The 25051-nt window shown below is 43.3% G+C and overlaps 10 protein-coding genes across 10 annotated transcripts; 7 read left to right on the forward strand and 3 right to left on the reverse strand.

Moving 5' to 3' along the window:
- Nucleotides 1-427: 427 nt before the first annotated feature.
- BRETT_002376 (uncharacterized protein) lies at nt 428-2416 on the forward strand (the record flags this gene model as incomplete). The annotated part of the gene is made up of 5 exons (XM_041280906.1): nt 428-587; nt 614-707; nt 741-927; nt 956-1330; nt 1355-2416. The coding sequence occupies 5 exons, from the start codon at nt 428-430 to the stop codon at nt 2414-2416; spliced, it is 1878 nt and encodes a 625-aa protein (XP_041138697.1).
- A 2195-nt stretch (nt 2417-4611) lies between these two features.
- BRETT_002377 (uncharacterized protein) lies at nt 4612-7725 on the forward strand (the record flags this gene model as incomplete). Its single annotated transcript, XM_041280907.1, has 1 exon — nt 4612-7725. One exon carries the CDS (start codon nt 4612-4614, stop codon nt 7723-7725), a length of 3114 nt encoding a protein of 1037 aa, XP_041138698.1.
- A 442-nt stretch (nt 7726-8167) lies between these two features.
- NUO49 (NADH:ubiquinone oxidoreductase 49kD subunit) lies at nt 8168-9697 on the reverse strand (the record flags this gene model as incomplete). Its single annotated transcript, XM_041280908.1, has 1 exon — nt 8168-9697. One exon carries the CDS (start codon nt 9695-9697, stop codon nt 8168-8170), a length of 1530 nt encoding a protein of 509 aa, XP_041138699.1.
- A 1788-nt stretch (nt 9698-11485) lies between these two features.
- Nucleotides 11486-12049, forward strand: BRETT_002379 (uncharacterized protein; the record flags this gene model as incomplete). Its single annotated transcript, XM_041280909.1, has 1 exon — nt 11486-12049. The coding sequence occupies one exon, from the start codon at nt 11486-11488 to the stop codon at nt 12047-12049; it is 564 nt and encodes a 187-aa protein (XP_041138700.1).
- A 225-nt stretch (nt 12050-12274) lies between these two features.
- On the reverse strand, nt 12275-13285 carry BRETT_002380 (uncharacterized protein; the record flags this gene model as incomplete). Its single annotated transcript, XM_041280910.1, has 1 exon — nt 12275-13285. One exon carries the CDS (start codon nt 13283-13285, stop codon nt 12275-12277), a length of 1011 nt encoding a protein of 336 aa, XP_041138701.1.
- A 1400-nt stretch (nt 13286-14685) lies between these two features.
- Nucleotides 14686-16740, forward strand: BRETT_002381 (uncharacterized protein; the record flags this gene model as incomplete). Its single annotated transcript, XM_041280911.1, has 1 exon — nt 14686-16740. The coding sequence occupies one exon, from the start codon at nt 14686-14688 to the stop codon at nt 16738-16740; it is 2055 nt and encodes a 684-aa protein (XP_041138702.1).
- Nucleotides 16741-16899: 159 nt separating this feature from the next.
- On the reverse strand, nt 16900-17124 carry BRETT_002382 (uncharacterized protein; the record flags this gene model as incomplete). Its single annotated transcript, XM_041280912.1, has 1 exon — nt 16900-17124. The coding sequence occupies one exon, from the start codon at nt 17122-17124 to the stop codon at nt 16900-16902; it is 225 nt and encodes a 74-aa protein (XP_041138703.1).
- A 431-nt stretch (nt 17125-17555) lies between these two features.
- Nucleotides 17556-18227, forward strand: BRETT_002383 (uncharacterized protein; the record flags this gene model as incomplete). Its single annotated transcript, XM_041280913.1, has 1 exon — nt 17556-18227. The coding sequence occupies one exon, from the start codon at nt 17556-17558 to the stop codon at nt 18225-18227; it is 672 nt and encodes a 223-aa protein (XP_041138704.1).
- A 1892-nt stretch (nt 18228-20119) lies between these two features.
- BRETT_002384 (uncharacterized protein) lies at nt 20120-22996 on the forward strand (the record flags this gene model as incomplete). The annotated part of the gene is made up of 1 exon (XM_041280914.1): nt 20120-22996. The coding sequence occupies one exon, from the start codon at nt 20120-20122 to the stop codon at nt 22994-22996; it is 2877 nt and encodes a 958-aa protein (XP_041138705.1).
- A 797-nt stretch (nt 22997-23793) lies between these two features.
- On the forward strand, nt 23794-25041 carry BRETT_002385 (uncharacterized protein; the record flags this gene model as incomplete). Its single annotated transcript, XM_041280915.1, has 1 exon — nt 23794-25041. One exon carries the CDS (start codon nt 23794-23796, stop codon nt 25039-25041), a length of 1248 nt encoding a protein of 415 aa, XP_041138706.1.
- Nucleotides 25042-25051: the final 10 nt, after the last annotated feature.

Genomic DNA, 25051 nt, shown 5'->3' on the forward strand with positions numbered 1-25051 from the left:
AGGCATAGATTGATTTCTTTTAGGTCGGCTAAGAAAAGTTTAGGTATTAGGTAAGAGTTTCATCGGGTGAAGACGATTTCAATAATTACAAAACCGGAAGGATGCAAACAACTGGGTGGATCTGTGTTGATTACATAAACATCCTTTTGTTAAGAGCAAGTTAATTTTGACCAGCTTGCACTAAGCAGCTGTGATTTGTGTACTTTTAATGCTGACAAAAACATGTATGATGAAAAAAGGAGAGGAGGAAATCAGACTTCTCAAAGATTTCTCAAAGCGGCAAAAACAAGGAGAAGACAAAAAAAATTATGAAGGGATCCTTAAAAAAAGTAGGACTGAAAATCTGTTTATTTTAGTTTGAAATCCTCTCTTTCTTCAGGTAACGTCCCAAAAATTTCAGAGTTTAAAAGCACAAAAAAACTCAAGTATGAATTTAAAATTCGAAGCTTTGTTGAATTACTTCAACTCCCTGTCGGTTGCCGAAAGTTCGGCACCAGGAACAGATATGCCACTGCCCAATGGTAACATTGAGCAGGTCTTCGATTGGAAGAAGATTTCCAATCTTGAGGGAAATGCCGATGCAACCAGTACCGGGAACTTTCCCCAACTGAAGCCCTGGAAAAAGAGCTGTCTAATGTTGAAAGCATCAAGTCCAACAAAGCCATTCTGAGATTTAATCCGAAGAGATTCCACAACCACGAGTCTAAGTGATTGATGTTTCATCCATTTGTCATCGCAAGACCAAAATCTTTGGGGACCAAAGGCCGGGCTCCGTTATTGCCAAAGGACCTTCGTGACAATTCAAGTGTCACAATTGTGACCCCTGCCATCAACTATGCTGTAAAAGTGTTCGTTGGCATCAAAGTTTGCACTGATGAAAGCAGAGCCAGCATCAATTGGAAGGAAAAAATAGTGCAGGCTTTCTCAGTTTGCTGGAACACACAATTCGCACAAGTTCTTGGAGTCCTTGAACGAAGAGCCAGATGTATTGGAGAAGTTCGAGAAAGTTCTTCCAGAGACAGAGCACGGTTTTCCAGATGAGCCAGCCGGACAACAGCAAAAGGATGCCAGTATTGAATTACTGTACGACAATTTTCTTTATTCACCAAAGATGAATGCGGACATGGACACGTCCAGCGAATCAGAATGCAACTACTTCAACAACGAGGTCTTATCAGAGTCAGAGTCAAGGATTGAGGAGCTCTCATCAACTGTCTCAGAGCCAGAGATGGAGCCAAAGCCAGATGTGGAGTCAAAAATTGAGGCAGAGGCCGAACAAGAGATAGAACAAGAAGTCGAACAAGAGACAGAACAAGATCCAGAGCAAGAAGTTGAACAAGGCTAAGCGCTAGAGCCAGAGCAAAAACAACAGGAAGGCTCTCTCTTGGAAGAAACCACCCCAGTCCAATCAATATTGACCTGCATTCCAGAAAAAACCCGTTCAGAAAAAAACAAGAGCGAATCAGAGACTTTAGTCTGTCCAGAACCAGTGCCAGAATTAGTAGTGGACCAACAATGGTATCTACCACCGCGTGAAGATGTATACTCAGAGCTCTTTGGAAAAAACGAGCCAGAGGCAGTTATTAACGAGAGAGTTAGAATACTCGGACTTCACCTGGTGTTTATTTATAGAATGCAGCTCAGGATTTTCAAGAACATCAAATTCCGAGGCCATCCCGAGGATATAGATTCAACACCATTTCCAGCTTTGAGACACACTATTAATTCACTAAACATCCATAGCTTGAAGCACATAGTGGCACCACCCGCCTGCATTGTACCATTTTTGCGCCGCCCAGCCAAAAATATTGACACGGAAACTTTCAACGAGTGGTTCAGTGACATTGGACCACTAATTACCGGAAAATTTCACGAGGGGCCAGAATACTGCCCATGGATTGACATTGACGAAAGAGAGGAAATGGGTAAAGCTTATCATTATGATCTTTTCCAGAAAGGAGTGCAGAAAGGTAGATTCATCCGTGATATGTTCAAGAGGCAGTCCTCGACTGGAAACCCATTTCAGAGGCTCAAGGCCAAGTACAAGAAGTTCCTCTGGGACTTCAAAGGGTTGCCCGTCACAGAGGATAGCAGTGACCAGTACATGGCCTATGTGGGACAGTTGCACAAGCTATTTTACCAAACGGGAATCAACATGTTTATTGACGACAGTCTTGTTGATGAAGCGGTGAAGCAAAGATGGAATGCCAAACACAAGCACTGGTACCAAAGAAAGGCATCACACTGGAAAGCAAAGGCAGAGAGAAAGTACAAGGTGATAAGATTATTTAAAGAGGAACGTCTCTGGATCAAGAAGTGGAGGCAAAAGCAGATCGAGAGGTTGATCGAGGAAAACAAGATGTCGAAATGGAAATACGCCGAGAGGGAGTTGAAGTACTCGAAGAAGCCTCACTAGAGTAGCAAAAAACGCAAACAAATTGGCAGACTGCGGGAAGCTGAGAGAGCAAACAGTTTCCATGATCTAGACAACTTGGAACTGAATAGGATAGTGAGAGGGTATTACTGAGAGCAAGGAGACATTTTGAATAGGGATGGGGGAACCGGTCCTTAAAGGGAAGAAAGACAATGGTCATATCAACAAAATGGAAGCGATACTGGACTAGGCTTAAGAATGCGTAAGTAAACAAAAAGGATAAACTTTACTCACAAGAATTCGATCTTTGATCTGAGCACGGCAAGCGACGGCGCTAGATTTATGGTTGCAGATTTAAAAAAAAATAGACAAAATAAAAAATCAATAAAGTTTACAGCTATTAGTTTTGAAACCTGCCCTGAGTTTAACGTTCTGATGCCTACAGGACAACAGGCTCCAGTAACGGGATTGCTATCCCAGCTGGACCTTTGCTACTGTTCCTGTAAGATCAGTAGAACTTAAGAGTGACACCATCTCCAGAAAGATGTCTTAGCGGCTACAGGGTAGTTATACTATTACGGACAGCTGGAGGCAAATTAGAGTTGCAGCACTGAGCTCTATTGTAATATGCAAGGAGCAAAGATTGATGAAAAAGGCGTGAGTGGAAACTTGAGAACGCAGAGATGTATGAATTTTCCCGACCCACCATGAATCCGAACAATTGGCAAAACTTAACCTTGAAATTTTCACTAATAGCTTATCCGCAAGGATTGCTTGATAAGTATCTCAGCATCTGGGCTTATAGCCGGCTTTGTACTTACCGACCAATCAGAACATGGCCATACATGAACGAAATATAAACTGGTGCGAAATATTATTAAGGACAAGACTATCTGGACGCCCATTGCTAATATTATATAATGAATAATAACACAATAGTTCTTTTCAAGATGTATGATAAACTAAGTGTAGGTAGTGGCATAAATTAAATGATGGGAGATATGTGGGATGTGAAATAAGGACAGATGGATGATAACATGTATGGATGATTTTAAATTAGTGCATATACACCGTGAAATAAAAAAGGACTGCATTTTTAAAATACTAATTTCAGTGAGTGTAGCGAGGTGCACTATATAGAATTCATAATATTTGAATATTCGAGGTAGAGCGATACTCTGAAAATTACAGAGTTTACGTACTTCCTTTCATCTTTTCGTCTACACACAACAACTATTTTAGAGATTGGAGTGCTGATTATTTTCATCCAAGCAGATGAGGTAATTGGATATATTTTCGCTATTATTTTTAGAGTGCATATGTGTTTTTGTGACATGTGGCCAGTGAATAAAATCAAACTTATACGATCCCCCTGAGAAGCAGTCGGTATCTTTTATAGAGGAGTCAACAATTCTCGTCTAAGTCTCCACCCTGTGAGCCTCGATTTTGGAAGAGTCAGCTGGGGGAAAAAAAAACCTTGCTCGCTTCAGCAGATTTTTTTCCCCAAAGGGAAGTCATATTCACCGCAGTCATAAAAAAGTTGACTTCGGACGCAAGGAGTGTGACTGCAGCCTCGCAGAAGTCGTGTTATCGCTCGAAACGGGAAATTGCTTCCTGCTTTTCCCCAGAATCAATGAAACGGGTGAGTAGATAACAAATATTTTTCACTTACACTCTAGATTGATAAATATACTTTTTCAAGGGGATCCGGTACACAGAAAGTATAAAAAGAACGGTAATTCGTAACGTTAAATTGACAGACATTTTCCTGTCGAAGCATTGTGCAGCTGTTCCTCTTTTTCAGTTCTTTCTGTTTGAAACTCCTGTGTAACCACTGCCAGATTATTTAAGCCGAATCAAGGACAGCAGGCGATCTGTTTAAGTTTCTTGTTTTTTACTAGATTCTGCCAGTGAGAAATTATCTAGCTCCGAACAGTAAGTGAATGCTATTTTTTTTTTAGGGCCACTGCAGTAAGAGGCAGATCCGAATTTCATATCTGAGAAAAAAATTAGGAATTTACTATTGTCCGGCAAGTTCCAACCAGATATCGCGATTGACTGGGGAAGGATTTCATTTATGATCAAATACTCAGGCAGGTACTTAAAATATTGCTAATTTAAACTAAAACAGGTTCTAATTTCGTGAATTTAGATGGGTCATGCTTTACATAAGTATGCAGTGTCTCAAATATTTCAGCCACATTTACTAACCTGAGACCAAGTATCAATTGTGCCAGATGTTAAGAATTATTCAGAGTACAGCCAGATCTGCGGCTAGCAGACAATTGCTAAGATCCACAGCCACGTGTTCTTCTAGAAGCATTCTTTTAAGAACTAGTGGTGCGAAATTTTCAACATCAATACCAAGAGGTGGTGAGACGGCCAATATTTCAACTGCAGATTACGATGCTTCATGCTTTTCAAGCAAGGTTGGCTTGAAAGATCTAGATTCGTTCCCAAGAAGACATCTTGGATCAAATCCTAGTCAGGTGGAGAAGATGTTGAAGGTGGTTGGATCTCCAGATATCGAAACTTTCATCTCTAAAGCTATTCCAAAGAATGTTCTTGTGAAAAGAAGTCTTGATATAGAGCCAAAAGGGGGACTTTCTGAAAGTGCAATGCTTAAGAGACTGAAGAAGATTGCTTCCAAAAACAAAGTGCTCCGTTCATACATCGGAAAAGGATATTATGGAACACACATGCCAGCAGTGATTCAAAGAAACATGATGGAGAACCCGGCATGGTACACTTCGTACACACCATACCAGGCAGAGGTTTCCCAGGGTCGTCTTGAGGCCCTTTTGAACTTTCAGACGATGATATGCGATCTTACGGGTCTTCCTATTGCAAACTCGTCCTTGCTTGATGAAGGTACAGCAGCCGCTGAGGCCATGATTATGAGTTATCATCAGTTCCATGGCAGAAAAGATACATTCATCATCGATAAGAATATTCATGAACAGACGCTTGCAGTAATCCGCTCCAGAGCTAATACGCTTGGAATAAAGCTAGTGCTAACGGACTTACTCTCATCAGAAGGTATTGAGGTTGTGGAAAAGGGTGGAAAAAACGTTTGTGGTGTGCTTGTTTCGTATCCAGGGGATGATGGCAGTATTCCATCGTTGAAATCGCTCAACAGGATTTCAGACACAATTCATAAAACCAAAGGTTTGTTTGTTGTTGATGCAGACATCCTTGCATTGACACTTCTCAAGGCACCAGCAACTTTTGGAGCAGATATTGCTCTAGGTTCTGCCCAAAGATTTGGTGTTCCGATGGGCTTTGGTGGTCCGTATGCTGCATTTTTGGCCGTTAAAGATTCGTTAAAAAGAAAGATGCCGGGAAGATTGGTCGGTGTCTCTAAAGATAGACTCGGCAATCCGGCTTTGAGACTTGCTCTTCAAACCAGAGAGCAGCATATCAGAAGAGAGAAGGCCACCTCTAACATCTGCACTGCCCAGGCACTTTTGGCCAACGTTGCATCTTCTTATGCCGTGTATCATGGTCCAGAAGGCTTGAAAAGCATTGCTGCTCGAGTTTACGGCCTAACGGCAGTTCTCGCCGACCGAATCAGGCAGAAAACGGGTCACAAGATCTTGAACGGCTCGGCAGCCTTCTTTGACACTTTGCGAGTCGAACTTTCGGGCGAGACGGCCACCCAGTTCATGGATAGGGCTGTGAAGGACTTTGGAATCAACGTTTTTAAAGTTGACGACAAGACTATTCAGCTGTCTTTGGACGAGACAGTCACGCAGAAGGATTTGGAAGATTTGGTGGAGCTTTTCACTGGAGAAAAGACCGATCTTTCATCCATCGACAGCCTACCAACAATTTCGAGAGAGTTGCTAAGAGATGACGAAATCTTGACAAACCCAGTCTTTCACAAGCATCATTCAGAGACGGCAATGCTGAGATACCTATACTCCCTTTCTGAAAAGGACATTGCTCTCACCACGTCGATGATCAGTTTGGGATCCTGCACTATGAAACTTAACGGAACCATCGAGATGATGCCAATCACGTGGCCAGAATTTTCTTCCTTGCACCCGTTTGTTCCCCGGGACCAGGCTCAGGGATACATGCAGTTGATTTCTGAGCTTGAGCACGATCTTGAGCAGATTACCGGCTTCAGCAAGACAACCTTGATGCCAAATTCTGGAGCCCAAGGTGAGTACACGGGTCTTTCTGTGATCCGTGCATACCACCACTCCAGAAACGACCCCAAGAGAAACGTCGTTTTGATTCCTGTCAGTGCCCATGGTACGAACCCAGCATCTGCCGCTATGGCTGGTTTCAAGGTTGTTCCGGTCAAATGCCTTGAGAACGGAAGTTTGAATATGGAAGATATGGAGAAGCAGGCACACAAGCATGCGGACAACCTTGCGGCCTTCATGATCACGTACCCAACGACATTCGGACTCTTTGAGCCTGGAATCAGGACTGCAATCGACATTGTCCACAAATACGGGGGTCTCGTGTACATGGATGGTGCAAACATGAATGCCCAAGTTGGTCTAACGTCGCCATCCGATTTGGGTGCCGATCTCTGTCACTTGAACCTCCACAAGACTTTCTGCATACCACACGGAGGTGGTGGACCTGGTGTTGGACCAATATGTGTTTCAGAGAAGTTGGCACCATTTCTACCAAAGCATCCCTTGGCAGAGACCTCTAACCATAGTGTAAAGACTGCCATTCAGCCGGTGGCATCTGCTCCATTTGGCTCTGCTTCCATCTTGCCAATCTCGTACGCGTACATCAAGATGATGGGTGGAAACAACATTCCGTACTCGTCCGTCATGGCCATCCTGAACGCCAACTATATGCTTTACAGGCTCAAGGATGCGTACAAGATCATGTTTATTGGAGGCTCCAAGGACTGCGACTTCCACTACAGTGGTCACGAGTTCATCATCGACTTGAGACCTTTCAAGAAAGTGCACATCGAGGCTTTGGACGTCGCCAAAAGACTACAGGATTACGGCTTTCACGCACCAACTATGGCCTTCCCTATTGCAGACACTTTGATGGTGGAACCAACCGAATCGGAGAATAAGGAGGAGTTGGACCGGTTTGTGGATGCAATGCTTGGCATTAGAGAGGAGATCCGGGCAGTGGAAGAGGGAAAGTCGGAGGGACTAGTTTTGAAGAATTCACCTCACCCAATAGAGGATCTGCTACAGGATGATTCCGTTTGGGGAAAGCGTGGATACACCAGGGAGCAGGCTGCCTACCCGTTGCCATACTTGAAGAACTTCAAGACATGGCCTACAGTTGCTAGAATTGATGATGTCTACGGTGACACTCATCTTCTGTGCACGTGTCCTCCGGTGTCGTCTTATGAGGAGTGAGTGAGACACTAGTTGGAGCAAGAAGGTAAATAAACGAATATAATATTTTTAGATAAAGTAATAAGTGATGAGAAGAAATGAGAAGTAAGAAGTAATGTGCAGAAATGAGGAGTAAAGAGATGTAATGTGAGATAATGTGAAGAAATGAGAAGTAATGAGAAATAATGAAGAGTAACAAGGAGTAATGTGAAGTAATAACAAGAAATGAGATGTAAGGAGAAGTGATACAAGAGTTACTACAAAATAACCGAATAACTACATACACACCCGCTGGAGTACCTCAAACACATAGTACGTTTAGTAACGATGAAAATCTTAATAAATAAATAAATAAGTTTCTGGCGAAGCGAGTATTTCTGGTTATAATTCTTTTACCGCAGAGTCTGGCGTGTGAATAAGCTATGACAGACCTGCTTGCTGTTTTAAGGCACTGCATAGATGCTCAACGGTCAACTTCACCAAACACCAAATCCATAGTACCGATTATGGCAACAGCATCCGGAAGCAAGTAGCCTCTGGCAATATGATCAAATGCACCCAAGTTGGCGAAACCAGGAGTCCTGATCTTGCACTTATAAGGTCTCTCAGAGCCATCACTGATCACATAGACACCCATCTCACCCTTCGGAGCTTCAATTGCAGTGTAAGTTTCTCCCGGAGGAACCTGGTAACCCTTTGTGAACAACAAGAAGTGGTGGATCAAGGCCTCCATATTGTTCTTCATCAACTCCCTAGGAGGTGGTGAAATCTTGAAGTCCTCAACCTTGACCGGTCCTGCAGGCATCTCGTTTATACACTGCTCGATGATTCTAAGCGACTCCCGGAACTCCACCATCCTGATCAAGTATCTGTCGTAACAGTCTCCCTTGGTTCCCACAGCTATATCAAAATTCATGCGGTCGTATGCATCGTATGGCTGTGCTTTCCTGATATCGTATGGAATACCAGATCCTCTAAGCATAACTCCGGATAATCCATATGCCAGAGCGTCCTCTGCAGAAAGAACGCCGATGTCCACAGTTCTCTGCTTCCAAATACGGTTATCCGTGAGCAATTCCTCCGTCTCATCTAACCTATCTCCAAACTGAGTCGCCCACATGTAGATATCGTCCAAGAGACCAATTGGCAGGTCCTTGGCAACACCACCAGGTCTGACGTAGGCCGAGTGCATCCTTGCACCGCTGACACGCTCGTAGAACTCCATCAACTTCTCACGCTCCTCGAAACCCCACAAGAAGGGGGTCAAGGCACCAACATCCATCGCATGCGACAAAATCGACATCAAGTGGTTCAAAATACGCGTTATCTCTCCGAAAAGCGTACGGATGTACTTGCCCCTGATGGGCACCTCGATGTTGAGCAACTTCTCGACGGCCAAACTGAACACCTCCTCGTTTGTCATCATGGAACAGTAATCCAAACGGTCAAAGTATGGGAGTGCCTGCATATAAGTTCTAGACTCAATAAGCTTTTCCGTTCCTCTGTGCAACAAACCAACATGGGGATCTGCTCTCACGATTTCCTCACCATGAAGCTCCAAGATCATTCTCAACACTCCGTGGGCAGCTGGATGCTGTGGGCCGAAGTTCAACGTGAAATGTCTAATTTTCTTCTTTCTCACTGAGTATTCCGGGGAGTCGGCATTGTACAAATTCCACGTGTCCAACTTTGCCGCGCTGTCTATGAACTGCGAGTAGTTGCCCATTGCAGAGTTCACTTCAACGTCAATTTTAGGAGAAAATGCTCCATTGGCCTCGCTTGGGTCTGGAAGCTCATCGTAGAAATTTCCTCTTTTCTTGATCACGTAAAAATCGTTATCGTCACTCTTCTGCTCAATATGGTGAAGATGTGTTCCCGGTGGCGCCTGCTCCTGAAAAGCATGCCTCGTAGTCGATAATGCCCTGTATGATTGCCTGCCTATGTGGGAGCTCAGTCTGGAGAGTGAGGGCTTGCATTTAAGTATGGACAACATGGTATAGTAATCAATTCACCAAAACAATATCCAATGTGTCAAATTTTCAAGACAATATCTAATGTATCAAATTTCCAGATGATGGCCAAATGTAATAAAATGCCTGTTCCTTCAATAACTTGTTTTCTGCCTCACCTGATCGTATGTTAAAGATGCAGTAGAATAAATGATATCAGTTGCTATCCGAACGATATTTGAATGTAATTAAATTATCACGAAATCTAGTTTCTGTTATGCAAGCACGTCCAACTTCACAAATAGGGCGACTTGATAATGCAGATTGTTCCGAACGGGAAATTGTGGTAATTTAAATTTGAATCGTAGAGGAGTTTTTTGATATCGTGCTGTATGTGTTTACTACGCTCGCTTAAGAAAATTAACTTGAGGCAATTGGCTATTTCCGATTTTTTGATTTTTCAACTTTTTTTCTCTGCTTTTGAATGCGGTATTATTCCCCAGTTTTATTTTTATTTTTGGTCAGCCAACACCAGGACGAATAATTCAAATACTCGGAGATAATTTTTTCTTCACAGGAAATCCCAGATTCCCACAAGCAATTGGGTTAAAGGAGTATATATTTTTATGTTAACGGTATTGATACCAACAGATATTCAAACGTATGTTATTTAGCGTGTGCTTGAAAGTAAATATGGAACATGCTTTTTATGTTTAATTCTTGGAATTATGCAATTAAAACTTGTATATGGGTACAGGCACTATTTCTTGACAATGTTTTTTCACGAGAAAAAAATAGAGGTTCAATATTTTTACTCGTACACAATCCCTAAAAAATTGAATCTGCGAAAAGAAAATAAATTCGCAAGAAGTTTATCAACAAAGCAAAACATAATGAGAATGGGACATCTTTTATCAGAAACTGGTATTGTGCTTCTGTTGAGTGGTCTTAAATGTTTTAGAAACGCAACTGCAACGGTGACGTAAAGCTTAAATGCTGGAAAGTATGCATTTTTACATGAAAACTTCGAGAAAATCAAACATGGTAAGCTTTTAACAGCAAAATAATGACTTTAGAGTGTTAAGGTTAGTGTTACCAGATTTATATAGTGTTTCGATATTTATTATAGTATATAATAAAGAGTATGTATAAATGATAGACAAAAGGGAATATCTTCACTTTATATAGACGTAGTTCTCGTATTGATCAGATGATATAACAATACCATCTTCACTTACTTGAACTCCATTGTTCGAGAGCTACATTGTTTTGACATAGAGTATTTGTATATGTTAAATCACCAAGTTTGGAGCCTGTGTTAACAAGTATTGATAATTTGCTTTTTTACCATTGAGAATATGAAGTGATTGGAAAGGAAGTACATCCGTACACACACTTACGGCGACTCGTAACAACAACTCAAGGAGATGCTACCTGAATGACAAACTCTCAAAAAGTGAGGAACAATGAAGAGAAATAATCTGATTGCATATATATGAGTATCAGAACAATGGTGAACCACGTAATTAATTGGCTTCTAACCGAATACATCATCTCATGTCCTTCTTGCCTTCCAATGCGAAGCTCAATAAAGCTTTTTTTCTTAATTCATTTTTGATCACTTATTTCCTTCGATGCGATTCCACGGCAGATGCGAAAATAAGCTTTTTTTTTTTAGACCCGACCTTAATTCCCCGATCGCATATAAATAGCCACGTTTTTCCTCCCATAAATCGGATTCCTCTGTGGCAAAAAAGATATCAAAAAGCATCTATTAGACACTCAAATAATTAATTTTTTTAAAGCTAGAATCAGCAACAAAAGAAAAAAAAATGGCAAGAAGATCATCTAGAAGACCAGCATTTTCCAGATCAAGTAGATCATCGTTTGGAAGTGGGAGAGCAGCTTCCAGAACTTCAACTAGATCGGCATCGACTATGGCCATGCCATCAGCATCGAGATTTGGATCTTCTACTTCCTCATCATCCGCTTCACACCCATACCACGGGCCAAACTATGCAGCAAAGCCCGTTGTTCAGTCATCCGCTCCGCAGAGCCCAGGCCTATTTGGACAAATGGCAAGTACTGCTGCCGGTGTTGCAGTTGGTTCTGCCGTTGGCCACACTATTGGTGCGGGAATAACGGGTCTGTTTGGAGGAAGATCCCAGGAGCAGCCTGCACAGCCTGCACAGCAGTCCAACGAGACTCTTGCCACAACTGGAACCGAGACAAACTCCGCATTCCAAAACGAGACTGAGTCCAGTCCGTGTGCTGCCGATGCCAAAAACTTGGCCAGATGCTTAGAGGATGCAAATGGCGATTATCACGCATGCGACTACTACTTGCAGATGCTAACATCGTGCAAGGCTGCCGCAAAACAGTACACCTCGAACTAGATGGATGGTTGAGGCTAGCTCTGCTGTATTAGAGGTGGCGAAGATGATGAAAAAATTAGAGTGAGGGGGTAGCAACAGCGAAGAAAAAGCACGAATGAGGTGAAATGAGGCATAAGCAGCGTGATGAGTGACGAGCGACGTCTTTATATTATACCATATTATTCTATTCTAAACCTATATATAAGTAAGACACATATTTAATCTAACAAGTAAGTACCGATGTGCTCATCTTTCCTCTATAAACTTCTTTATGAGGTCGTAGCTGGTCCACTGCACGGCCATGCTAGGCATGATTTTCCACATGTTGGCCTGCCAACCCTTGTAGAGTCCACGCCAGCCCTCTTTGGCCACAATGGTCTTTAGTGCATCCCAAACGGATGAATACTGAAAGCCCATTTTCCCTCCCTGGAGAGTAGCAACCTGGAATCTTCGCCGTAGTATATCAAACGGATAAACCAAGGTTTGCGCAATTCCGCCACTCAAACCACCAAGACTGAGTATGATGAACGGATTCTTCCGATGCTCAAGAGGCACTGCATTCCTCATGTTTTCATATATTGCAAAGTTGAGGCCGGCATAAGGAGCAACGCCAAGAGTTGTGGGTGCAACTCCACGATAAAGTGCTCTGACTCCACCCTCATGGAGATATATCTCCCGTATGGATCCAAACATGCCAAGAGGACGTATACCTTTCTGGTTTGGAGACTCAACATTGAGATTTTTTAATGATCGTGCCGTCTGTATGGAAAGACGCGTTTTAACGAGATCCATGGGATATGTGGCCACCACAGAGGCAAAGCCTGCAACAGTTCCGGCAAAAAGCTTGTCTACCGTATTTGTGTGCAGCTTGGAATCCTCAACTGGGTCTTCGGGATGTGAGATATTGTACTTTTTCTGTCTTCTTCGAGCCAACCACGCTTTCATCTCCTGATAAACACTATACTGAACGGCAGAATATGGGACTATCCTGATGCAGTTGATGCCGTTTCCACGGAAAAGCCCCTTATAGCCTTCCTCCTTCCATATTTGGTAAACCGTCCGAAGGGTGCCGCTTGAGTAAGAATTTGTGGTGCCTTGAACTTGATAGAGAACTTTCACCCTCTCTATTGGCGAAACGGCGGTCCTCGACAATGCTCCAGCAATGCCACCACACAAAAGTGAAAGCTGCGGTTCACACTGCCAAAAGTTTATTGCCCTTTTTGCGATTGTCAGCTTTCGATCATGCACTTCACTCATTTTCATCCACCTCTTTAATATCAATACCTGCGGTTTTTGGGGCTAGGCTAAGCTCTGGCTAAATAAAAAAAAAGTAGAATTCAGAAGAGTGCAAAGGAGGAGCAAATACTGGGATAATGGATACAAAATTTATCGGGGAGGGTCAGACATCATCCTTCTTTAAAATATGCTGTCTCCCCTGTGTGTGCGTAATCTGGATGAGATCGCATCCGGAGAAAACGATGAATAAATCCACCAAGCACAAATCGGCATCGGCTCCTGAGAAACTTCAGAAGGAGGACAAACTGCAATATCCCCGAAATTTCTCGCTTGAACAATTACTGACTGGGTCGATCGGCTATTGCATCTTGGGACAGCTGAAAAAGAACTCAAATAAATCGTGGGGTAAAAATAAAAACTCCGCCTGGAATGTTGACCTGCACTGAACGTGTGTAGGGTCGGCGCCTAATTTCATTGATTTTATCGAATTTATCGATTTCGTAATAAATAATTCATCTTGAGAAATGGTAACCATTGATTACACAAGGGTAGAAGAAAATCCTGCTATGTAATATTTTAAGCTTGTCATCACAGAAATCAGACTTATTTCTGTGCCGTTCTCCTTTGGAAGTAAAAATGTTGGCACTTCAGCAGAACCAATAAAGATAGATATTTGGATGAAAAATTCAGTCAATTTGTGGTAACGTTTCAAGATGCACTTTACCCACTTTATGTTTAACCGGAATTTGTTGCACTTTAACCACATTATGTTCAACCGGAATTTGTTACACTGCTGGTTTATTTGAGAACCTGTCCCCCTCCCTCCTTTGCCCCTGATTTTATAAATGTGTGTCTCGGTTGACAGGGGAGAGGGGTCAAGATATATAGTGTAGAGATGTAACAGTAGTCTAATTTATTTGGTAACTATTAATTATTATTATTTTTTTTCCCCAGACAATAGTGCTGACCTAGGGCCGGCGATAGTTTTTCTTTGACAATTTTTTCCCCTCAGACAGGCAGAAACCGGCAAGCATCTCATCTCCTTATTATCGCTACGGCGATCGGGATTCCATAATAGTAAGGTGATAATGGAACCAGCAAATCTGCGACGGATGTGTGTCTGAGGTGTACGAGCAGAGTTTATTTAATTTTATCACCACTAGTAACGAAGCTATTCAGTTGAAATAACCAGAAAGAACCTATTTTTATCAGGAAAAGAAAAGTTACCAGTTTTATTCGGGAGAAGTTATAATAAAGGAGTCGACGAATAAAAAACACGGATAAAGTCGGTAAAGAAGAGACAAGGTTTGGGAAAGTATTCACAGATCCAAGCACAAATACAAAACACCACCAGTAGCCATTTATCAGACATCGATAGAAGTGCAAACAGAGACAACAGAGCACGGTCAGATGATATAGAAATGGCTGAAAACAGAATAAGCCGACATTCAAGCGTTTGCATTTCTTCAGCTGCAGACTCTGGTGATATCAACAATGTGATAAATGAAAGACTGTTATCTAATAATAGGAACAACAGATCAACGGATCGTAATCCGTCTTTCGCCACTGCAAGAACAAATCAAGGGATGTACACACATGATTCTGATACGGATGAAGATTATGAGGCTGACCAAAGGAACATTCAGCACTATTACAACAACTCCAATCGGTTGGTACAATTTCATGCACATGAAACTTCTCGGGCTGACTCTGGAATCGAGATATGGAGGAGTGAAGGACAGCAAGTATATGATCGCATTAGCATACCAGAATTTGCTTTGGACAGCAGCTTTTTCGACTTTTTGTATGCGATGTATGAAAATGAAAAGCCATCCAGGTCATCTCGGACCGTAAATCGGGACTTGCCTGTTAGTGCAGACTATGACAACCAGAGATACACGCTAGTTTGTGAGTGTGAGTATCCTTTCACGGAAGAGTCAACAGACGATGAGGCCGCAGATAACAGAATGATGGAAGAAAATGAACTTGCACATAAGGTCGAAGATGATTTCCCAGCAGACTCACAGAAACCCAATCTGATGACTTTGCAAGAAACCGAAAATATCGATACCCAAACCGATGCTCATAATACTTCATCCAAAACACACGATGATTGGACACATAGACAGTCCTCTGCCATTCACGATATGATGTCTGTGATAACCAACTATCAGAGAAGAAGAAGGATTCTCGAGAAGACCAGCATACGGCGTGGAGGCAGAATAGATACTCGACTTACCAGTGGATTTAACCGGCGGAAAACCGAATTTATGGACAGCCAGGGGCTGATATGGGAAAATAGACAGCAGAGAGCAAGAGTTATCAGAAGTAGAATGCACACCTTTGGCAGCTATACTCACGTTTACGATTCGGTTGCCAGTGCTATGGCTGATGTGGACTGCTACTTAAATCCCGGCAAATCCAACAACACTATCTTAGCATACAGAGGATTTTACACAAAGCCGGATTTGAAACTTGTACATTTCCAGCTTCGGAATGTCATGACCAGCTTTAACGAGCGCTCGATATTCTACGCATCAAGCAATCCGACAGATGACTCTGCATTTCTGTCGAAACTAGATGTTACCACTGGCCAGGTGGCTCCGGTGTGGGTTAACAAGGATGACCCCTGGAACTCGTTCAAAATATCGACTTTGACTTCAAAGCAGAACAGTTATCTAGCGGCTGGCTCGTTTGACGGTTCAATCATAACATACGTCCCGGGAACAGACCAAACTTCCAAATTTCAGATATCACAGGGTCGAAATTGCATCATAAACTATATCTGTGTCTCTGTGGGCCAGACCGAGGGTACAGAATTGGCAATTGCATCAAATGATAAGAAGGTGTGCTTGTTTGATCTACAATCCTGGGAAAAGACCAGAGATATGAGCTTCAGCTATCCAATGAACTGCGTAGCACAGAATCCGAGAAATCCAAATATGCTTTTATTGGCGGGTGACTCGACAGAGGCCTTAGTGATAGATAAACGAGCGCCAAGCGAAAATTCAGGGCTCAGGCTTCTGAACCACAAGGACTACTCATTTGCATGTGACTGGGGTTCGGATAACTTGCTTGCAACGGGAAACCAGGACAGTACTGTGCGTATTTATGATGATCGTAACACATCAAAGCCACTACATACCATAAGTGGCTACTATCATGGAGCTGTGCGAAATCTAAAGTTTTCCGGTTCGGGAGACAGTACATGCAGATATTTAGCATTTGCCGAGTCAATCGATAACGCTTACGTTGTGGATTTGGCATCCGGATTCAAATCGGAAGGTGGTTCACCGAGATATCAGCATTTGAGCTTTTTTGGAAAGGTTGCCGGGTTAGATTTCAATTTGACAGACGGTGGGTTTAACGAGGATCTCAGTGTGGCGGTGGCAGATGGCTGCCTGGGGGGAATATATCGGTACAAATTGGATGGCTTTAATTACGAAGGTGGGATGTCGGAGATGACATGGATATGAGAATCAGAAAGTAAGGGGTGGGAGGAAAAAAGGACGAACACGAAGTGAATACATTTGGTCTTTGTATTGACGTTTGAAATACTTCTTTAAATATGGAAACAAGTAATTGTAATGGGGAAAATATCAAATCAATTAAATATACACTATTCACATAAATACTTAAGCAACAACCTTACCGCCGGTGATTTCCTTTCCCGTCTTGGCAATAACGGCCTTGACCTGATCAAAGGTCAACTTTTCATCCGTAACGACATCAACACTTTGATCTTTCAAGGAAATGTCAATATTTTTCACATCATCAAGCTTTTTTAGCACTCTGTTAACGGCATTTGAGCATCCGCTGCATGCCATCTTGACATCGAAATGATATTTGTGTTCAGTCATATTGGGAGGAAATATATGCGATACAATCTGTGCAATGGTCTGTGCGGTAGAAAGTAGAAATAGAAAAGTGGAATTAAAGTTACCTATGGGGCCGTGGAAAAATGTGAGAGATGAAGCAAATAAAGAACAGGGTGCATTCTGTGGGTATATAAATACATGTCAAAATAGAACGGGCAGATATTATAGTGAGGTACATATTGGCTGTGATGAGCATATTTTGGACGAATAGGACAAAAAAAATAAAAAAAAAAATTAGGACAATAAGAAGATTGCCGGCGATAACGCTCATGCAGAGAAGAAAAAGATTTTCAAGGATGGTCTTAGTAATCGGCATCGTGCCTCAATTAACTAGTAAGGTACACATATATTACAAATTAATAATCAGATAAGTAGCCTTTGCATTGAGAGTTGCAAATTTGACATCTCGACTAATGGGTCAATTAAAAAGATGCTTCTTCACATTGGGGGAAAATGGCTCTGAGCCAATTACAGTAGTCTTTAAGCTATTTTGCAGAAGTCTTCCAAAGACAACAAGCAACTTCATAGATTTATGTACTGGACGATACGGGGGTGACGAGAGGCATTGCTCGTACAAGAATTCATTAGTGACGAGGATAATTGCGCCAGAATATATTGTTCAACTTGGTAAAATCGACAGACGCTCATCGAAAACAATTTCGGGGCTGGATGAATTGTTAGACAAACAGGAATACGCTGAAAAGGCAGAAACTATAAGGGAGAAGGTCAGGCTTAAGCACGGAGGATATTTGTGCGTGATAGCAGGCAAGGATTCGCCGTTTGAATTCTTCATAACACTTACAGACCTTCGAAAATACAGAAATAACGAACTAAAGGATTATCTTGCCATAGGAGAGCTGGAAAAGCCTTCTGTTGACACACTAAACGACTGGCTACAGCAAAGGGAAGTCGACAGGGCTGATAAGCCGGTGAAAGAATGCCGTATAGTGCGGTGTGGCGAACTAGTGCCCAAGGAAAATACGTCAACAAGGAAATTGAATCTGGAGGCCAGAAAGGACAACAAAAAGAAGGCTTCTGGCCAAAATAAAGACTCTGTCAATGCATACTCGGCGTTGTTCGGCTAGATGAACAACAAAAGATTGAAATAGAACTAGATAAATAAAATGTGCGAGGGAACATGACCGGATACTTCATTGATTACTCATTCGTAAGCGGAGATACACCCTCACCCGAGAAGTCAATCTACCACAAGTCACACAGATTTTTACATCTACTCCAGCTTTCAAAACGAGTCCCATTTGTAGGATCGTGACGCCGAAGAACTTGCGGATGTTGAAGGTAGTAATTCAAAAGTAGGTAAGAGATGCTAAGTTGGGCGAGCACGGTAAAAATTCTCAAGAAGCAGGGGAAAAAAAAAAGGGGTGCCGAGAAGAATCTCTGGAACTAAAATCAGAAGAATTTCAGGGTTGGGATAACCGTAAATAGTACCGGGGAGACTTTCTTGGCATACCGAACAAACCGCGTAACCGCGTAATGACCGAGAGTGGAATATTATATTAGGTACATACAGGCTGTAAGAACAATAAAAATAGAAGAAACTTGTAGATTTAGCTACACATAATAGGTTGGAGGTATGAAAAAAAAGGCAAGTGGCACATCTTAGCATTAAAGGCCCAATTATGGAACTTCTGGCAATTGGTCAATCAGCATTGTGCCAGCGAACAATGCCGACAATCCTAGACCGGATAGAAAGTCACCTCGGAAGAAGAGGTGGGATATTTAGGTATAAGGAAGCCATGCCTTTTTATTTTGCTTAGTTTACTTATTCATTGCATTGGACATAAGCAGCAGTTCGGATAGAAACGAGCGAAAAAAGGAAACAAATGATACGCAATTCGTAGTTTTGCATACAATACCAAGGAAAATCCGTTTCTCCAACAGTCCAGTCCACCCTAGAACGAATATGAGAAACTGCTATGAAAAAGAGAATCATACGCAGACAGGCTTATGCTAAGCCAGGAAAAAAAAAGCTACCATAAGCTAACTCCAGAAACTCGGTGAATTTTTTTTGCATTGATGTCGGATTTAAACAAAGACCACGGCAATTTTCTACTTCCATCAAAAATCTATTTTTGTAACTGGCTTGTAAATTCTCAGATACTAATGCTTCCTCCACTCCAGCAAGTTGTGCATATTTGTCACTCCTGGATTTATGCACTACCTAAAATTTTTTTCATCCGGAAGGTTCACAAAGGCTAGCATTACCATATGGCTTTACTTCAGCCTCGAAAATTGGCATTCGATGACTGTTTGGCTTAGACGTTATGGGCAACGTAAGTCGTTTCATGCGTAGAGGCTTTTCGTTCAATGGGGTAATTCTGGTATTTGGGGGCGGGCTATTCGTTTAGTGCGAATTTCCAGCTTGTTCCGACCCTTGAATGTAGGACAATAATACTGATTTTTTTTACATTTTACATTTTTTTTTATTTTTATTTCCATTTTATTTTATTTTATTTTTTTTTCAGTCTAGCTTCATTTTTATTTATTTATTTATTTTTATTTTTTTCCAATTCCTCAACTTATTCATAACTGGAGCACTTGTGCCGTGACGGAACGCAGCTGGAGAGCACCAAACATTTCAAAGGTTTTTATTGTGCTTTGAGGTTTGTTCATCGCTTTTCAAGTATCGTCGACATTTTGCAAGCGGGAGTTTGTTTGTTTGCAAGAACCATTTTCATTGTACACGCGGCAGGTTGCTGATACATCTTGAGTTGTGTGTATGGCTTTGTGAGGATAAGCTTTGATTTTTTTTTTACCTGTGGATTTTTTTTTCACGGGTTTTGTGAACTAGGGCAACTTCGAACAGATTCAGAGACATCGGAGCAGCTTTATACAGAAAGAGGCAAGGAAGGAGAATCAGCGCATAGTAAAGCATTTCGGTGATATATCGGAGAGCATTTTTTTTTAGTATTGCTATAGTCAACATTTCATTTTGGTCTGAAATATATATATAGCGATGGTCCGCAAAGTGTTAACGATAGGAAGCCACCCGAACATTGCGTTCTACAACTGGCGGCTTTTCTCGACGAAGAACTGCGATTTGACGTATGTGATGAGCAGCATGTCGGAGCAGTCGGCAGGGGAGACTTCGAGCGGTATTCTGACGGATTCAGAAGATACAACATTCCAGTGGAAGTCGGAGCAGTTCGGCAACACTAGGTACAGTTTGGCGAAGGTGTACGCAAATTTGGACAGGTACATGGCAGAAATGAACCGGCGGTCGAGCGGACAGGGCGGGAATAACGTCCGGCTCGCGTACTGGGACTACATAGTTGTGTCTGCGAAGTCGTTGCAGGAGTTGTCCGGGCTGTTTTCGAAGCTGTCCGGGATGATATCGGCACAAATGCAGAGGACAGGCAAGCCACCAATGATCATCATCGAGTCGACGGACTTCGTGAGCTTGGAGCAGTTCGTGAGGATGTCCTTGCAGATGGACAAGGCGAGTGCGAAGCAGGTGGCAGTTCTGTCGGTGATGTCGGACTACGACATCCGGATTGTGGCGAAGAACAGCTTCAGGGTGAAGAAGGGCCGCAAGGAGAGCGAGCTCGTGTACGTGGGTAAGAGTGGGCACGAGGGCGAGTACGAGGAGGCGGAAATCGAGATGGTAAACGAGGCTTCAGGGTTGTTTGAGTCGTGTGGGCTGGATGTTTACAAGCTTCGCAGCCCGCTGGAGTTTCTTTCCTACCAGTGGAAGTTTGCCCTCCCGAAGATCTCGCTCGAGCCCTTGGAGATATTGTTCGAGAAGCCGTTTTCCGAGCAGCTCCAGGAGGAAATCCTTGCGAAGCCTTTGATCAGTGGCCTCATTTTGGAAATCATCACGGTGATCAAGGCAATCGGATGCAAGCTTTTCAAGAGCTACGACAGCGAGGACAGTCTTCTAGAGAGGATGAAGGAGCTCCACCCGGTGGAACCAGTGGGCCAGGACTGCTACGAGGCCCCACAGCTGTACTACAACTTCTACAACCACCACGAGCTGTACTTGGACTTGCTTCTCCTCCAGCCGATCCTCATTGCCGATGACTACCAGGTCAAGACTCCGTACCTCGAGTTTCTCTATGCCATGATGTGCCAGGCGGGCCGCAACAACGACTCTACAGTCGACAACGACGCGTCGGTGTTCTGGCTCCGCAAGAGCTCTCAGTCGATGCTTGCGATGAGGCAGCAGCAGGAGGACATGAGGCAGAAAACCGACGAGATCAAGAGTTTGCTTGCGAAGCAGGTGAGTGCGGTTATGGAGGATAGAAGGGAGATGGATGGTAGAAGGGGAATGGATGACAGAAAGGGGATGGATGATGGAAAGGAAATGGATGATGGAAAAGAGATAAATGATGGAAAAGAGACAAATGATGGAAAAGAGACAAATGATGATTCAGACGGATCTGCTGCTAACGTGTCCAAAGGCTCCAGCAAAGCCGAGTCTGACCGCGAGGCGCCACTCAATTTCAACAATCACGTGAGTGGGGTGCCCTCAAGGGGGATCTCGTCTGGTGAGGGGCGAAGCCGGGAGAGTTCCCAGCGGAATCGGTACCGGGAGTCCCAGGGGACACCGCAGATGCCTGATGGGGAGCTCTTGGCACTCACACAGATGGCCCAGAGTTACCTCAACGGGGATGGGGGACATTCGGGCAAGAGTGAGAATCAAAATCAGAATCCAAATTATCAAAATCAAAACTACCAGAATAATCCAAATCAGAATTATCAAAACTACCAAAACCAACCCGCCCAGAACTTCTTCCGGCCTGCAAATGAACCCCACGGCTTCCAATCCTATGCACAGCCTCAAAACCGGAGATCAGCCAGCGGGCAAAGTTTCTCGAGAGACCAACCACCGCAGGAAATCGAGGTTCACCAGATGGGTGCAGCGAAGCTGTACGGGCGGTACGAGCCTGGGGAGAGCCCCCGGTTCCGGCGGAACTCGTCGTTTGGGGCTGGAGGGCAGTCTGCACAGCCACAACCTACACAGCCACAGCTTGCGCAGCCACAGCAGTATAACCAGTATCCACCGGCCCAGATGCAGCAGTACAACCCTACATATGGACCCCCACGGCCTGCGGCACCGCAGAAGTATGGATCTCAGCCGAATTTCGGCGAGGTTCAGCCAATGCAGATGCAGCCAATGCAGATGCAGCAAATGCAAATGCAACCACAACAAATGCAAATGCAACCAATGCAACCCCAACAACCCCAACCTTACTACCCACAGCCATACAGAAGACAACGCTCAGGTGGCTACGAACCCCCAATGCTGGGCCAGAACAACAGGCTTACACACAGCTTTTCCATGCAGCCTTCAGACTTATCGATGGCAGCAGCAGCACAGGGAGGCTCCCAGCAGAGAGTATTCAAGAAGACGTCTCGCAAGTCGAGCCGTATGTCGAACGCTTACCTCACGAACAGGCTGCTCTCGACGTCCGACGGCCTAGATGCCGATTCCAGGGGGATGCCCGGTGCCCACACCTCCATGGTTCCTCTGCAGAGTTCTTCCAGCATGATGAATCTGCAGCCGAGGGACAAGTCCTCCCAGCAGCTGCCCGTTGTGCCGAATGCTGCCTCTGCACACAGTTCGTCCACACCTCCACCGCAGGACCAAACGCTCCCTGCCCCGGCTTTCCGGCCGCCATCCTCGGCCAACCCGGCAGCAGACAGCCCGGCATCGCCTGCATCGCGGGAATCCCGCGTGGCAAGTACCCAGGGCTCGAAAGAGGGCCTGGCCCCGGTCCCGGAGGCCACCCCGGCCCCGACTCCCGCCTACGTGGTCAAGAGCGCGGCTGCCACGCCGGGCAAGAAGGGCAAGAAGAAGAAGAAGGGTCTTTTTGGCCTGGGACGTCACTAGAGGTGGCTTAAGCAGCTGAAGTTAGATTATGCTAGTGCTGATACTAAAGTCTATGCTTATGCTAAAGTCTATGCTTATGCTAAAGCTAATGATAGTGCTATCCTAAAGCTTATGCTAAAGCTAAGACTTATTCTAAAGCTAAAGCCTGTGCTTATTATAATGCATATGCTGGTTCTTCTATGCTCTCGCATATCTCTTTGTTACCATGCTTACACTTCTTTCATAGACACCTATTGATATACCTCTCCTTTCTTGGTTTATTTCAATTTTGTTTAATTATCGTCTCTATTTCTTTCCATGGCTCCATCCTGCTGTCACCACACTGAATACTCTTTTTTTCAATCTTCATCTTCTGACTTGCCAGGTAACTATATAGCTATTGCCTTATAGGAGAGATTCTTGAGAATATACCGTAACCTCGTAAATGCATATTTTTTCATTACATCAGCCAATCAAGCCAGTGCAAGGATGTAGTTTGAGATATTATCGCACCAAATATTTAACAAGCTCACTCACTTCCACATTTCAGTATCATGAACACACTCCACTTCAGAACCACACCTTCTTAAATTGAATTGCTTCAATTATATGAAACAAACCAAACTGTATTTCTGCTCAATTGAACTTTCATTCCAAACTCTACTCATCTGTACCATTTCACGACTTAGTCAAACCACATCTACATTACGCACCATATTTCAAGTCCTTCCCACATACCATATATGATAAAACTGATTTCATTCTCTACAAGGCAGCTACTGGTATCCACGACAAAATTTCGGTTTGTGAGGTGTGGAATGGGATATCATTCGGCTCCAAATTCTAGACCAGAGACATTTGGAGATTATATGGCAAATGATGCACTTTCTGATAGAAAATTCCCTCCCACAAAGCAAAAGCATATGGAAGAACCTTCAGGCTACCTCTATTTTACTAAGAAGTTTACTCTGGAGTTGAGCCATTTTAAGAAATACCTAAAGAAAACCTATCCGAACGTCAAAAGGACCGACTTCAACAAACCAATTAATTATAAGCGTTTCAGCACACTGGAGATATACCGGGCCAAAAAAAGTAAAGCAAAGAAGCAACGCAGATTAAAACCCGGGCTTTTTGTCACTCTGCTGGAGAGGAATCCAGATTACTTGAAGTACATAGTCTGGGGTGTGTTCAAGATTGATCTATCCCGAGATGAGGAAGAGATTTCAATCTATCCAGAAAAGAAGAAAAACAAACATAAGGCAACGCCAAAACAAAAATCAAAGCCATCTAGGAAAGCAAAGAAAACAGAGGACACGGAGTCATTTAAGAACTTCCTCCACTCAATAAATAAGATTAAAACTACAAGCCCCACGTTCGATGATGTGCTACCGCGGATGACAAATTTAAAATCAATACCAACCAATCCACCTACTGCACAGTTTAATGAATTGGAAAAAGATCTACAGAATCACGATCTTGAAAGCTTTTTGAGCCATGCCAAAGAAGACAACGAGAACAGGCAAACTGGATTGTTCAAAGCCAGGATGAATTACGAATGGTCCAAAGAGAGGCTATCCTATGATCCGGACAGTTTCGGGATGAGAACCTTCTTCAATCCGGTTGCTGTTCCAAGGACGTTGATTCAAAGGTCATGTGTTCAAACTGCGGATCCAAGTGAGATTGGACGACCCGGATCAAGATACCTTGTGCTAAGTAGGAATGGTGACCAAATCGTATTGGACAACTTGACATTCTTGAACGAGAAGCCTTTTGGCAATATGTATAGCCAATTGTCAACTTTTCAGGGTGGTATTGGTGTCACATCACAAATAAGCGGTATACTAAGCCACGGATGGAAGTTATTAAATGGTGATGAAGGCCGTCTTGTATTTGTTAAGCAGACAAAGAGGCGGAACTTGACACTTCTGTCGGCTGTTGGTATATTAGGAGCCTCAATTGCTGCTGTTGTAATTTACATGAAACATGAAAAAACATCGGAGACTTTGGCCACTGAAGTTTCAGCTGCAGAAGTTTCATCTACAGAGAAGAAAAAACAGAATAACTGACTGAATTCAT

Source organism: Brettanomyces bruxellensis, chromosome 9, assembly GCF_011074885.1.
Source record: "Brettanomyces bruxellensis chromosome 9, complete sequence".
Classification (NCBI taxonomy): domain Eukaryota; kingdom Fungi; phylum Ascomycota; class Pichiomycetes; order Pichiales; family Pichiaceae; genus Brettanomyces; species Brettanomyces bruxellensis.